We start from the raw sequence: 15,678 nt of genomic DNA, 5'->3' as shown, positions 1-15,678 counted from the left end.
ATATTTCACAAAAGTGAAGAAATCCTGGTCATATGAAAGGCTGTTAGTGACACCAAAGTTAGTGTCCAGTCCCAAACAAATGAGACAGGAGCTGAAATTGAGGTTAGCGAAGCAAAAGCTGAAATGCTTAACTCCATTTTCAAATGTTCCTTTAAAGGAAAATCTGGGAGAGGTGTCCCAATTTAATCCTCATACCCCAGAAAAGATGAATGAAATGGTTGCCAGTGGAATTCAGAAATAGTGTAGTCATTAAAGTGAACAGAGCTCCAGGGCCTGATGGAATCGCTGTCACATTCTGTACTGAATTTGCAGCTGAGTTACCCCTCTTCGAACAGTAACCTATTGTAGATCCCTTGAACAAAAAACTGTGGCAAGTTTTTGAAAAAAAAAAGCACAGGTCACACCCATCTACAAGATGGGCAGTAGAAGTGATCCACAACTACTGTCCAATATCCTTAACATTGATCTGTTGTAGAGTCTTAGAATGTATTCTGAGCTCAAACTTAATGAGGTATCTTGAGCAGAATGACCTCCTTAAAGTACCAGCCAGCATGGATTCCGAAAATGTCGATCATGTGAAACCCAACTTGCACTTTTCTCACAAAACATTCTGAAAGATTTGAATCAAGGTAGTCAGGTAGATGCTGTATTTCTTGATATTCAAAAAGCATTTGACTCAGTACCACACCTATGCATATTATCAGAAGTATGATCATATCAAGTATCAAGTGAAATTTGTGACTGGAATCAGGACTTTTTGATAGAGAGGACATAGCACATTATCTTGGAGAGTTATCGTCAGGTGTAGAAGTATTTCAGATGCTTCAGAGAAGTGAGTTGGGACTCTTGCAGACAATTTTAATAGTAAATTCATACTTTTTGCAGATGATCCAACTATATATAATAAAGTACTGCCTGAAAGAAGCTGCATAAATATTCAGTCAGAACTTGATATAGTTTCAAATTGAGGCAAAGATTGGCAACTTGCTTTAAATGTTCAGAAATGTAAAATTGTGCACTTCACAAAATGAAAATACATAGTACCCTTTGACTATAATTAACTATTGCAATTGGCCAACTGATAGAAATATCTGGTTGTAACGCTTTGTAGGGATATGAAATGGAATGATCACATAGGCTCAGTTGTGGGTAAATCATGTGGTAGACTTCAGTTTATTGCCAGAATATTGGGGAAGTGCAATCAGTCTACAAAGGAGATTGCTTGAAAATCACTCCTGCAACCAGTTCTAGAATGTTGATCAAGTGTGTGGGACCTGTACGAAGTAGGACTAACAGAGGATACTGAACATATACAGAGAAGGGCAGTGCGAATGGTCACAGGTTTGTCTGATCCATGAGAAACAGTCACAGAGACACTGAAGAAACTGAACTGGCAGACTCTTGAAGATAAACATAACTATCCCGAGAAAGTCTACTAGCAAAGTTTCAAGAATCAGCTGTAAATAATGCCTCAGAGTATATATGAGGGTTGGAACTTAAATAGTGGCAACTATTTATTCACAACCGATAAAAAAGAGTTACATGTTTGCGCCTGTTACTGTTCTTCAAAGTAGTCACCAACATTGTGTAGAACCCATTGCCAGCGATGTAGAAAGCGTACTATACCGTTAGCAGAGCCTGTTCTGTTGATGGTGTGAATGGAGCAATCTACTTCCTGTCTAATCTCTGAAACAGTACGAAACGAATGCCATGAGTTGTTCCTTCACCTTTGGAATCAAATCAAAGTCACAAGACCTAAGTCTGGGGAGTGTGGTGGATGGTGCAGTACTTCCCAGTCCCATCGAGCAGCAGCCACAGCATGCACTGTATGCTTCCACGCATTGTCGTGCAAAATGATGGATGGGTTGTGCAGAAAATGCCGCTTCTTTTGCAAAGCTGGTCGCAGGTGATGCTCCAAAAACAAACAGTAATACTGGCATATTCAATCTTGATCCAACTCCATTGTTCCTGTTTCGAAAACATAGTGACACCATTACGTTAGACCACTTGCTCACAAGTGACTGTGTTTCCCTCGATTGTGCGCATAGCGGTGTCATGGGACGGGCAAGTCCATTTGCTCGGAGGTAAGTTGGGTATGTCAACAACGTGTGCTATCAGCGACAATAGTAGATTCCATTGCATAGTGTCTCCACAGCAGTGTTGCCACTATTTAAGTCCCAACCTACTGCACACACAGTGGCATTTAAACATTCTTCCCACTCTCCATGCGTGAATGGAATGCGATGAAACCATAATGACTGGTAAAATGGGACACACCCTCTGCCATCACTTCTTGGTGGTTTGCATATTATGAATGTAGATCTAGATATAGTTCTAGAAGTTAAAATAAAATGCCAGTACCACTCAACCCTATCTTCCTCTTTAGGGAGGGGAGGACACCAGAGCATTATGCAGTCTACATCTGCATCAAAGTTTACACTCCGCAAACCGCCGTAGGATACATGGCCAAGGATACCCTGTACTATACTCCATATGCCAAGAGAAGAGCGCTGACAGCTGGCAGTGCAGTTGCCGGTGTTCGACACGGACAGGCAGTGGGCCAGCAGCGGTTGCCCAGTACTATGGCAAAACTGGGGTGTTGCCACGGTAATGTAAACAAAAGCTCACAATCTAACTGGCCGTTGTGGATGTGCCAAGCACGTGCGCCAAGGCCGCGCCAACTGTCAGGGCTCTTCTCTTGCCGTGCACACAGTAGTCATTTCTTTTCCAGTTCCACTTGCAAACAGAGTGAGGGGAAAATGACTGTCTGTATGGGGAAAATGACTGTCTGTATGGGGAAAATGACTGTCTGTATGCCTCCATATGTGCCCTAATTTTTCGTATCGTATCTTCATGGTCCATATGTGCAATTTTATGTTGGCGGCAGTAGAATCATTGTGCAGTCAGCTTCAAATGCCGTTTCTCTGAATTTTCTTAATAGTGTTCCTCAAAAAGAATGTCTCTTTCCCTCCAGGGATCCCCATTTAAGTTCCTGAAGCATCTCCTGAACATTTGGGTGTTGTGTGAACCGACTGGTAACAAATCTAGAAGCCTGTCACTGAACTGTGTCGATGTCTTCCTTTAATCTGATATGGTACAGATACAAAACACTCTAGCAGCACTCAAGAATAGGTCACACAAGTATCCTATATGTGGTTTCCTTTACAGATGAACCACACTTTATTAAAATTCTCCCAATAAACCGAAGTTGACCATTTGCCTACCTTACCACAGTCCTCACAAGCTATTTCCATTTCATATCGGTTTGCAATGTTACATGCAGATATTTAAATGAAGTGAATGTGTCAAGCAGGACACTACTAATGCTGTTCTTAAATAGTTGTGGTTTGTCTTTCCTAATCATCCACATTAACTTACATTTTTCAACATTACGAGATAGCCACCATTCATCACACCAACTAGAAATTTTGTCTAAGTCATCTTGTATTCTCCTGCAATCCCTCAACTTCACCAACTTGCTGTACACCATAGCATCATCAGCAAACAACAGCAGATTGCTGTTCACCCTGTCTGCCAAATCATTTATGTATATAGAGAACAACACTGGTCCTATCACACTTCCCTGGGGCACTCATGTCTCTGATGAATACTTGCTATTAAGGACAGCATACCGGGTTCTATGACTTACAAAGCCTTCAAGTCACTCACATATCTGTGAACCTATTCCATATGCATGTACCTCCATTAACTATGTTTGTTTTGATGTAATATCTCACATTCATAATGGTGACAGTGCAATATTAGGTCTACATCTACATCCATACTCTGCAAGCCACTGACGGTGTGTGGCGGAGGGTACCTTGCGTACCTCTATCGGTTCTCCCTTCTATTCCAGTCTCGTATTGTTCGCGGAAAGAAGGATTGTCGGTATGCTTCTGTGTGGGCTCTAATCTCTCTGATTTTATCCTCATGGTCTCTTCGCGAGATATACGTAGGAGGGAGCAATATACTGCTTGACTCTTCGGTGAAGGTATGTTCTCGAAACTTTAACAAAAGCCCGTACCGAGCTACTGAGCATCTCTCCTGCAGAGTCTTCCATTGGAGTTTATCTATCATCTCCGTAATGCTTTCGCGATTACTAAATGATCCTGTAATGAAGCGCGCTACTCTCCGTTGGATCTTCTCTATCTCTTCTATCAACCCTATCTGGTACGGATTCCACACTGCTGAGCAGTATTCAAGCAGTGGGCGAACAAGCGTACTATCACCTGCTTCCTTTGTTTTCAGATTGCATTTCCTTAGGATTCTTCCAATGAATCTCAGGTCAGTGATGGATATGAGAAAGAAATGCGTTTACTTTCTGATGACCACACCAAATTGATTTTTCCAGAAATTTGTGCACATAACTAGTCCAAAACTTCTATTCCATTTATAATTGTTTTATTGTTGTCATTGACATCAAATACTTGCTGTAATTTGCAGGAATATAGCAATAACTATCATCTTCTGACTCATTTTCAGTGATTAAATACCATCCTACAGTATGCTTTTTCAAACCTCCATTGTGTGATATTACTGTGTTTACTACATACAAATTCCAAGTTCACTTTGCCGATTGCCATGACTATATGTGGAGTGCAAGCATCAGAGCAACTGCTACTGGCCTGTGAAGCCTCACATCTAGACATATCCATTTTCTCAATGGAAAGGCTCATTCGCCCTCAGATGACTTAGTTTTTTACTATGTATGTGCATGTGCATTTAATTTTATTGTAGTTGCCATTATGTGGCAAGCATACCACTGAGTTATATTTAATATCAAATTGTTTCAGGAAGGACCGCTACAATCTCTCACGGCTTCGCTACCTCCCGTATCTTTTGCATCCAAGCAACCCTGCAGCAACTGCGTATGTCAGGCATCACACGTACATTGCACCTTTTATACGTTCAGCGGGCATTATTGGGGGAGAAGTGGATGGTCGTGAGGTCCTAGCAGCTGGGGAATATGAAGTGCGTGCTGATATCACAGTACGTCCGGGTGGGCTCTTAGAATTGCGACGTGGAGCCGTCCTACGATTCCCGCCAGCACTGGGTGTGATGGTTGCTGGACAGCTGGAGGCTCGTGGGACACGCCCAGGTGATATCAGACTAGGATTACTGGAAGTGGCAGACCCTGTAACTGGACCTGAGACAGACACGGATTCAGGAAACACACTTGGCACCATCACAGCTGAAGTAGATGAACGTCCAGTTCGACTCCTCGGTGGTACGACTGAAACAGAAGGGAGGCTTCAGGTGAGTTGAACTTTAATGCTCTTGATTACTTCACATACTAGCTTTGGAAGTGGGTACTATTAAAAAATAATCAGGGAATTTACTGGGAACTGTAAAAAGTAACCATCTTAGGCAGAGTAACTACATGACGGGTACTCATTAAAAAAATAGTTATGCAATCAAGTTTTTGTTTGTTTGCAAATACATGTCTGCAGTGCTGGAACACAATGAAATACCCATACCAAAGTACAGTAGCATGCCGCAAAATGAAATGCTACAGCCCACTGATAAAGTGGAGATGGGTCGCGACATTTTGTTTTCACTCTGTAGCGCCATGCTGTAGTACTGTGGTGAGGTGATTTCAGTGTGTTTTGGGAGTGCACTCATGTTCGTGCAAAAACAATGACATAACTTTTGTTTTCATAGTGACAGTTAAAATTTTATTGCTGTCCTTCATATACTGTGACAATTGCAGTTGTTAATGCCAAAACTCAGCAAATAGTTGGAATGGATACAAGATGAGAAGTAATCACCACATGCGTTGAAGACACTTACTCCATTGGGGGACGAGATGGTCAATGCCTTTTTTCATAGAATGTCGTTGGCTGCTGATGGATCCATAACCACTCCCAAACTTGCACTTCCTTGTTTGACTGAAACTGACATCCAAGAATGCTGTCGGACAGAATCATTCTGATGCACGATACAGCCATACCTCCTCTGCACACACACACACACACACACACACACACACACACACACACACACACTGCAACATCCTCCATACAGCCCAGATTTTCACATCTTTGGCAAACTGAAGAAATATATGAAACAATGGAAACTCCAGGGTGAATATCAACAATGTAAGGAAAAGATAGATTGCTACTTACTGTGAAGATGACATGCTAATTTTCAGACAGGCACAATTAAAATACACTTACAAATTAACTTTTGGCCATAGCCTTTCTCAGAAAAAGAAAGAGAAATACACACACACACACACACACACACACACACACACACACACACACACACACACACATACATTCACATAAGCAAGTACCCCTAATGCACACATGACCATCATCTCTGGCATCTCGGACCATTCTGGATGCCGGTTTCAGTCAGACGAGGAAGAGCGAGAATGGGTGTGGTTGTGGATCCATCAGCAGATGACTGTGTTCTGCAAAACAGGAATTAACTGTCTCATCTCCCAGCAGGACAAATGTTGTAATGCGTGTGGTGATTACTCTTGAATGGAGATGTTCCATGATTCTGTTGTGGTGGGTGTTCAGATTTCATTTGACTGCACCTTGTATGTAGAAGATGTACTGATGCTTTGTTCTAGGTATTTTTTTCTCCAGTACATCACTTTATCATTCATTTGTTCATGTTTTGTAAAACGTCATTGTAACATGAGGATAGAATTTACATTTTGCTTGAAGTGATCCTAGTTTCATAAACAACAGTAGTTAATGTACTTAACTGTAAGCACCTACACATTAAAGCATGTGTTTTCATTTTGACTCCCGTTGGTTACCTGATTTGTCTGTCTTGACTAGGGTTGCCAACAGTCCCATATTGTAAGGGATTTCCTGTATTTGAGGATTAAAAAAATTAACCCATATGGACCTCATATGGGATGCAAAAATTCCATATTTACTGTCTTTCCAGTAATTTATCTTATTCTTGTAACTCATTTGTTGAAATTACACCAATATTACACATATATATACTGATCAAGATAATGAAGATAATGAACTTATCTTGTAACACATTGATTGGAATCACAGTATGGTACACCACATTACTTGTTTATTGTTAGACAGTGCAGTTAAGTTCGAATTTGTGTAAGTGTAAGTCACTTATCAAAGTAACTTACATAGTACATTCAATGTATTACTGAACGATACAGTGGAACCTCACATAGTGAGCATAATTTGTTCCAGAATCTTACTTGCAGTGTGAAACACTCGTTAAATGAAACAATTTATTCCGTATAAAATAATGTAAAATATGATAATGTGTTCCATGCCATTTATTGAAAGAAAATTATACATACAGTATTATGTACTTCATTATTCACGATACATAACTAATTCTTTTTTACTAGGAAGCTATCTATAGTCATTTGTTTCTGCCGACGCTTCAACACTTGGTGAAAATGCGACACAGCATTATCGTCAAAAAAATTTGTAGCGCACATAGCCACTGCTCCATTGGGCTGATGATTTTCAGTATACGATGCAACCGATTCCCATGCTTTCAGTATTTCTCTTATTGTGCCAAAAGATTGCTGCTTTGCTGTTACCACCTCCTGCTGCTCCTCTGAAGAACTCCTCTCGACAATTTCGTGCTGTGAAACAAACTGCAACTCCATAAGTTCTTTGGTGGTCATTTCTAGGCTGTGATCTTCCACAAGCTCATCGATATAATTGTTATCCACTTCTAGTCCCATGCTCTTGGCCAAAGACATAATCTTGTTGACTAAGGTTCCACTGGTACTGACTCAGATACCTTAAGAGTCACATGCAACAATGCACTCCGGGCAAAGCTTCTTCCAAGCAGAAGTCAGAGTTCTCTTGCTAGCCCGTTCTCACGCCTTTTTGGACATCTTGACACAGGCACTTTGTTGAAGTGATATTTCCAAAACTCTATGAGAATGAGATTGGTAGCTTCAGTCAACTCAAAGCAAAGCTCTAAGAGTGCTTTAGTGTAGAGATTCTTAAAGTTAGAAATAATCTGCTGATCCACAGGCTGAAGTAATGGAGTGGTGTTCAGAGGCAGAAATTGGATCTTGATGAACTGAAATTCTTCAAGGTGGTGGTCGTGTAGGCCTGGAGAATGGGCAGGAGCATTGTCCAAAATAAGCAAGACATGGAGTGGTAGATTCAGGGTGTATACGACCCTGGACAACTGGGAGATCCGGGAAAAACCCAGGAATTTTTTCATCTGGGAGAAAACCGGGAAAAACCCAGAAACATTTTAGAATTCTGGGAAGTTTTTATTGTTTTATTTTTCAGTTAACTTTTCGTAACTTTGACTGGTAAGAACCAATACTCCAACGAAAAATATTACTGCATCTCACTACTGCAGAACAATACTGCAGCAATAAAACATGAACGAGAGAAAAAAATGAATATAAAGCTCAAAAAAAAAAAAAAAAAGCACCATTTACAACAACAAAACACAGTGCTCATACAAGCGTCTGCCGACAGCAACATGTGTCAAAGGCTTTAGGAAGACTATGCAATGTTTCACAACAACAAATTGCCTCCGATGAGCATGACATCTCAACTGTTTACCTTAGATTCATTTGAGTGGTTGCGAGCGAGCTTATGTGCATGTGCAGTTGAGTCGCATAACAGTAGTACCTTGCTCCCGCTTCTGGCTACAGAAGTGTGACAGTTAGCTGTATAAGCAATAGCAGCAAGCAGTCAGATGCTATACGGAAAAATTTTACTGGTGCGCCTAAGCTGCCAGATTCACATATGCGCAACAGGCCCGGAACTAGAGGTAGGGGGCAAGGGCAAACGAGGGTATCTACCCTGGATGGCAGTTTCAAGTGGGGTGGGGACGCCAAATTCATATTCTCGAGGAAAAAGATCTTGTTTCACAAAGCACCTACCATCCAGCGCACGTTGGTCTATCGATTACTCATTTGATTTTGAATGCATCCCTGTTGGTTTTTTAACATTTTTGATCAAATTCTAAGTTGATTTCTGAATGAATCGTAAGTTGATTTTTGAATGCGTGCATAGTGTACGTGATGTCTCTGCCAGGGGAATCCCCATCGCATCTAGAAATAAACTTTCCTGCAGACAAAAGAGGACGAGGCTATACGAGCCGAACGGGTGAATGCCAATCACTCACTGTTTATGTGGTTGACTGGGTTTGCAAATGATCAGCATTGTTATAATTTCTAGCGAATTCCATAGATTCACACTACCAGAGTGAAAATAAATGACTAACAGGAATAACAGGCAACAAAGATTATGTCTTGTCTTCTGCGGGTATCCAAGGAAATGAATTTTTGACAGAAAATGTTTGGCCAGACCGCTACACTACTAAGGGCCAGTTATACAGTCCCCAGTTAACAGCTGCCAAAGTTCTATTCTGGGAGTCGCGCGGAAAACGAGTTGTACGAACACGTAATAACTTCTAACTGGAGAATAAATGTGGGATAACTAAACCGGTGATTGTGGCAGGGTTAGTGAAGTTAACCAGAGAATAAGTTTTGACACTGGCAGGAATAGTTACAGAGTTAGTGATGACAAGATTGTTTGTTAGAACGAGGAAAGAGAAGCAAAGGGGACCCACACAAATTACGGAAGAATATGACGATTCAAAATTTATATAAAAATTTCGTACTACTACTTTTCGATCTCATGCTTCAGAAGCTAGAGAGTATGAATGAAACGTGAAACTATTTCCTAACATAAAAATTTTTGCTTGTAGTAGGCCTAATAGGCATTTGATATTGGTGCTTCGTGAATTATATTCTGTCGTGTTATAAAAATGACAATTTATGCCAAAACAGTCTCGTTTATTTGGTGTGTGTAACAATTGCTGCAATATTAGCCAGGCCTGTTTCGTTTTATCTAGCAGACAGTGACAAAATACACATAATCAGATCGGGAAACCACACCAGTCTTGGGTACTATTTGTATTAACAGAGTTTCTAGTATTAGACAACATTTCGTTTTTTCATGTAGCAAAATGTTGACGAACTTTGATGAGGTAATAGATTCTTTCCCAGAAAGGAAAGTATGCCATATAAAGCTGTGGCAAGATTAGAGAGACAAAAAAGTTAGGACTTAAGGATTGAAGAAATGTGTACTGTCTTTCTTGTCTCTTGTTTTTATTCGTTTTATGTATCCTATATTTAATTTTATGTCACACAAAACAGTTATTAGCTAACAGGCAGTAAAGACCCCAAATTATCTGAAGAGGTCTTGTTCTGCCAATTGCAAATAATCTCATCAAGTATTAAGTGCAAGATTTTTTTGAAGAGGGGCAGGATGTCAAACTGGCTGACTGGGAGCAGGAGAGGCACCGTAGGACATTTTAATTTCCACTTGCCTGAATATAGTTTGATGGCCCCTTTACAAAATATTACATGTTTGAATTCCACAGAGCGAAATACAGAGACGTGCGATGGAAGAATGCTGTGTAAAGAGGCGTGGCACTGCACTTCGGCACACTTAAGACCAAATGACATGTATAACGTTCCCTCGAACATAAATGTTTTATGTAACAGACTCTTCAGAAAGATGAGTGCTAAAAAATGAAGGTATCTTTGAAAAGTCGATTTTTTTAAAATTTTTGGCATCTTACCTCAAATGCTCGAGGGAGGGGAGTGCCACTCTCTAATATTGCCCCGGTTGAGAAATATTGTAGATCTGGACCTGATGCACAGAGCAATCTGAGTTGTAGTGAGGAGGTGGTAGTCTCCACGTGACCTGTGTTTATGTTAAGTGGTTTTGCTGGTTCCTCTTCATTGCTCTCACATCAAATGAAAACAAAACAGATTTCTGTGGCCAGGAGCTATCAAGTGAATTAAAATACATTCACATAATTATGGAAGGGTAAAATTTGTTATTAGTTTCAGATTTTATTTTGTTTCAACCTTTCTGACAGTCAAGTGTTAATCGCCTTGCAGAACAGTGAAGTTATTTTTGTCAGTTTGTTAAAGGAATTTGACTTTTATTAATCTTTTCTGCTGAGGCAGTCAGTTTATTTGAAACGAAGTGTTTAATTCAGCACTTTTGGCTAGTTTCAACTGTTCGCTGCGTTTCAAGTTCATGTTTTCATCTTCTAGCACGTATGGTATTATGCCATCATAAAGAACGAAACGTGAGATAATACAGTACTGGTACTCCAAGAAAATTTACATCTGAATCTGGACATATGAATGTGCACTTTAAGCAGAATTATGCGTTTTAGTATGGTTCACAAAATTCCCATGTCTTGTTTCTTTTATGACATAATGTAAGATCTTTTAATGTTTTATACCTAGGAATGTATGGGCTTCCTGCGTCATCGTAGCTGCGCAAGCACAGCATCGCCTGTTATCAGGCGCTCTCTGGCAACTGCTGAAAAGAATCTATTTCTAACAGGTTGCGGGAATATATTCCGAATACTTGTTTGAAAAGCGTTACTTTCAAAGTAAATCTCATATTTTGCAAGATAAACTCTGTACTCGAATGTCCCACGAATTTCTAAAATCACAGAGCGTTTGACTCTCATTCAAAAATCAGATCTTTGAGGATGACCATTTAGAATATTTTTGAACCCAAAAGATCAGACACTTATGCCGTTGTTAAAAATTTTACTTGCACATTTGTGTGATCTATCGTAAAGTGTAACTTGCGCAAAAAAGATCAACTTTATGTGTGACAGCATAGCTCCTCTTGCAGCTTATTAATCTTAGAGACCAATATTATACGTGAAAGCTTTTCTTTTCTTGTAGCAACACTATGTATATTAATTTAAACCATTACCTTTTCCTATTTGTGTGTTTGCGCTTCTTAACAGTGATGTTGCTATTGGCTGACTACATCACATGTCTTATGCTCTGAATATCCGCTGACATCGGCTGGCGAGATTGCTTGACATGAGCTACGACTGGCTTACAAAAGTGCATTGCAATCTTGACTTCAATCCTTCGGAAAGTAACATGCGGTGTCTGGTGGAATTCGAATTTATACTTTCCTAATATGAAAATATGCATTGTACATGTTGCTGCACATCAGACATCCTTCCAAAACGTGTATTTTCCCCTGACTTTCATTTTTTAAAGTGCCGGGAAATTATACGCCAGTGTATAAAACCACTACCATTGAAAGGATTGATAAGTTTCATAGTTCTGAGGATAAGTATACTGTTACGTAACACGGAAAAAAGTGTACTTTCATCTGGGAGAAAGTGTATTTTTAACTGGGAAATCAGGGAAAAATCCGGGAATTTTTTTTCCTCGTCCACGTATACACCCTGAGATTTATCTTAATCAAATATTTTTTCACCGTAGGACCAAAAACTTCATTGATCTGGTCAGAAAAAAGATCATGTTTCTCCCAAGGCTTATTGTTGGACCTCCACATCACATTTAACCTGCTCTTCTGGACTCAACACTTCTTGAAGGCTCATGAAATTTCTGAATGTTGAACAGTCAACAGTTCATCGCTTGCATTGGCACAGAAGATGGTCTTTCACTGGATTGTGACCAGGCAGTGTATTCTCCTATTCTGTTAAAAAGGTCTTTTTCCGAAATAGACCCATCTCATCACAATTAAAAACCTGTTGTGGCAGATAACCCTCAGAATCTGTGAGCATCTTGAAGTTGTTCATGAAGTTCTCTGCTGCCTTTGAGACAGAGGTGGCTGCTTTGCCGTGCGTCACAACACTGTGGATGCTGGTTCTTAGCTTAAACTTCTTGAACCACTCACAGCTTCCCTTAAACACTTCTATGAGCACAGAAGATTCTGGCGTCTTCTTAATGAGGTCAGTGAAAATTGTTCTTGCCTTCTCACAAATGGTGTTCTCACTAATAGTGTTGCCCTGCAATTGCTTTTCATTTATCCATATAAAGAGCAAATTTTTGACATCATTGAGAATATGATACCATTGTTCAGATACTCATGTCACTCCTTTGAAGCATCTATCTCCTTAATCTTTTGCCTGTTCTTGAGTACAGAGCAAATAGTTGATGTAGACAGATTGTATGTGCATGCTAAATCAGCAGTGTTCACACGACATTTGTGTTTTTCATTGATTTTATGTTTCATTTCTAAGGTAATTTTCTTTCTTTTATTGTTGTCTTCTTGCAGTTTAATGTTCAGAGGCATTTCTACGAGGGTTATTAAAATATGCACACAAAAAAACACAGTGTGAACACAAGTTTAGAAAAATATGTGATCACAAACTGCACCAAGATAGTAGCCGAAAGAACTCAGACTGCAGTACATGCTAAAGACATTGTTCGTATGCCACTGTCGACAATGAAAGAGGTTTATATTGTTGAATGTTTCCCTTGCTGTGTGTGAATGGCTAGTGATGTCTCATTAAATCATCGTCACTTGTCATCGCTCGTTAAGTGAGTCATTTTTTTTTTTTTTTTACAATTTGTTTTGCTCATTATGTGAATTGCATGGTATGGGAGGTGCTTGTTAATAAGGTTCCACCGTATTTTAAAGTTTAAAAACTTCTGACAACAATAAACGATGGTTTATTTAAACAAACCAGCTCTGGAACAGTGGCCATTATATGTAAACAGCAAATGTCAATTTTAACAGTCAGCCTTGACACAACCTGTCCCTTGCATGAATAACATTAACATTGAAGTAATAATGTCTAACTCACTTCCTAAGTGAGTTAAATGGGTGTCTGTTTATTTAGAAAGATGAGAAAAGAAATACCCATAGCTATTACGTATCAAATTGCACAATGCTACCAATATGGACATGAGAAAAGTAGTACATCACAGCTACTTCGTGTCAGTAATAAGGTAACTCAAACCATGGCGTAACTCAAACCATGTGTGTCGAATATTAAAACTATAGAAACCCATATGTATCAAAATCACCAATATCTATAACATCACATTTATCAAACTCTGAACATAGCTGTGTGATCTGGATGTTTGTTTTTTGTATTTATCTTTTAACGCGTGAACCTAACAAAATTTTGTTTGTGGGACATTGTAACAACAGTTGTACTTTTAGATTGGTTGTGTCGAAGAATGTAACAAAAGCATCTGCTTCATCACACACCACACTGTTCTAACCACAATGTGGTCAGTTTCTTGCAACATTATTTTATTTTGGCTGATGTCTTCTAGGACAACAGTTGTTTTTGCTCCAGTTTCATGATTCCAATAGCTGCATTGTCATTATTTATGTCAGTTAATGCACTAGTTAATTTCCTGCCGGGACTGTCTGCCAAAAACAACACATTGTGTTTATTACCCTGTGGTTTTTATCTGAATTGTTGCTGTCCTTAGGTGGCAGTTTATTTTCTGTTGTCTAGAAAAGTATTTGTTGTCAATATTTTAGTCAGTATCTGCGCTACATTAAAAAAAATGTTTATTTGTGGAATGGGAAGGGTATTTGTTGCTGGAGAAGTGCACATTATTCCTGGATTTCTTTTTGAAGCACTAGAATCATATGTTGGAAGGTACAAAAAGGAGCCATTAGTTTTTCCCAGACTTTACTTGGCCCATCATGTCTTTCATAATTTAATATTATATAAATGGGCGTGCTATTATTCATTTAGAAAGCAGCTTAGTTTTTAATCTGAATTATCATATTCAGAATAGTTTTAAGAAATGACAATATAAATATCCTTCCGCATGGTGGATACCATCGTGCTGAGGAGAAACAAACTGCATGTAGGGGTGGACTGGTCCCCAGGGGTAGATACATAATTGTGCTGTCCAGAATGATGAGATCACCCATGAAATGTCAAGAGAACATTTCCAGACCAAAATGCTTCTGCCTGGTTGCAGGGTGTTTGCTTTCAGATGTTTCAAGCCATAAACTCTGATGGAGTGTAAAATGTGATTCACATGGCTGGTGCTGTGGAGGCCTATACGCAGTGAGGTTGGCCAAATGGTTGTTGAGCAGGCACTGTTGGTAGCCCCTTTGCTCATCTGCATGGTCAGTTGCTCAACAGTTGCACACATGTTTGCCCGTACACATCTCTGGAGCCATTTTTCACCCCCATCATCTATGACCCATGATCCACTGCAGTTGCCTCAGTGCCAGTTGTGGATAGTGCCATTTTGCCATGCACAGTATACTTTAACCACAGTGACAGGTAAACAGTATACAGACTCAGCCGTTTCAGAAATGCTTCCATCCTCGGCCCGAAAGCCAATGATCATGCCCTTTTCGACGTCAGATAAATCACTCCACTGTTGCATTACTACGACTATTGCACTCTTCCATGTTCCCCCAGTCATGTTTTATGTTCCCTCCAGTGCTAGTGCTACCACCTGCTGACTGAGTTATTACTGCATGTTGACATCGAACATAGTGGATGGTCATATTAATGTGACTGGGTCATGTATACGGTGGTTTGTTAGAAAAACACAGGTGCCAAGAGCTGTGGCTACAATAACATCCAGGGAATGATGACATCCAGACCTCCCTTTCTTAGTGATGCATTGTGGACATCACATGTGCAGCATGAGAAAGTCTGATCTCATTGGAATATTCTGCAGTTTTCATTACACCAAACAACACAATGCCGTTTTCATTACACCAAACGACACAATGCTGAAGGTCTTTCAACCAGTTGTCACATCGAGAAAGCCTCAAACAGCACAATGAACAAGTTGTTCACTTACATGTATAATCAACACCATACCATCACCAAAGATGAAAGGGATATTCTGATTACAGGCTACTCTGCCCATTACAGTGTGATTTATGTTTGCACCTT

At 39.8% G+C, this 15,678-nt stretch overlaps 1 protein-coding gene across 1 annotated transcript in view; it reads left to right on the top strand.

Moving 5' to 3' along the window:
* The window catches only part of LOC124802675 (protein bark beetle), a 193,596-nt gene that overhangs the window by 46,331 nt on the left and 131,587 nt on the right, over window positions 1-15,678 (top strand). The window contains exon 11 of the mRNA XM_047263603.1: window positions 4,794-5,256. Coding sequence (XP_047119559.1) covers window positions 4,794-5,256 — 463 coding nt within the window. The remainder of the gene's footprint in view (window positions 1-4,793; window positions 5,257-15,678) is intronic.

This window comes from Schistocerca piceifrons, chromosome 6, assembly GCF_021461385.2.
Source record: "Schistocerca piceifrons isolate TAMUIC-IGC-003096 chromosome 6, iqSchPice1.1, whole genome shotgun sequence".
NCBI lineage: Eukaryota > Metazoa > Arthropoda > Insecta > Orthoptera > Acrididae > Schistocerca > Schistocerca piceifrons.
Note: the sequence above shows the minus strand (reverse complement) of the source record. Positions and strands in the feature narration are given on the sequence as shown.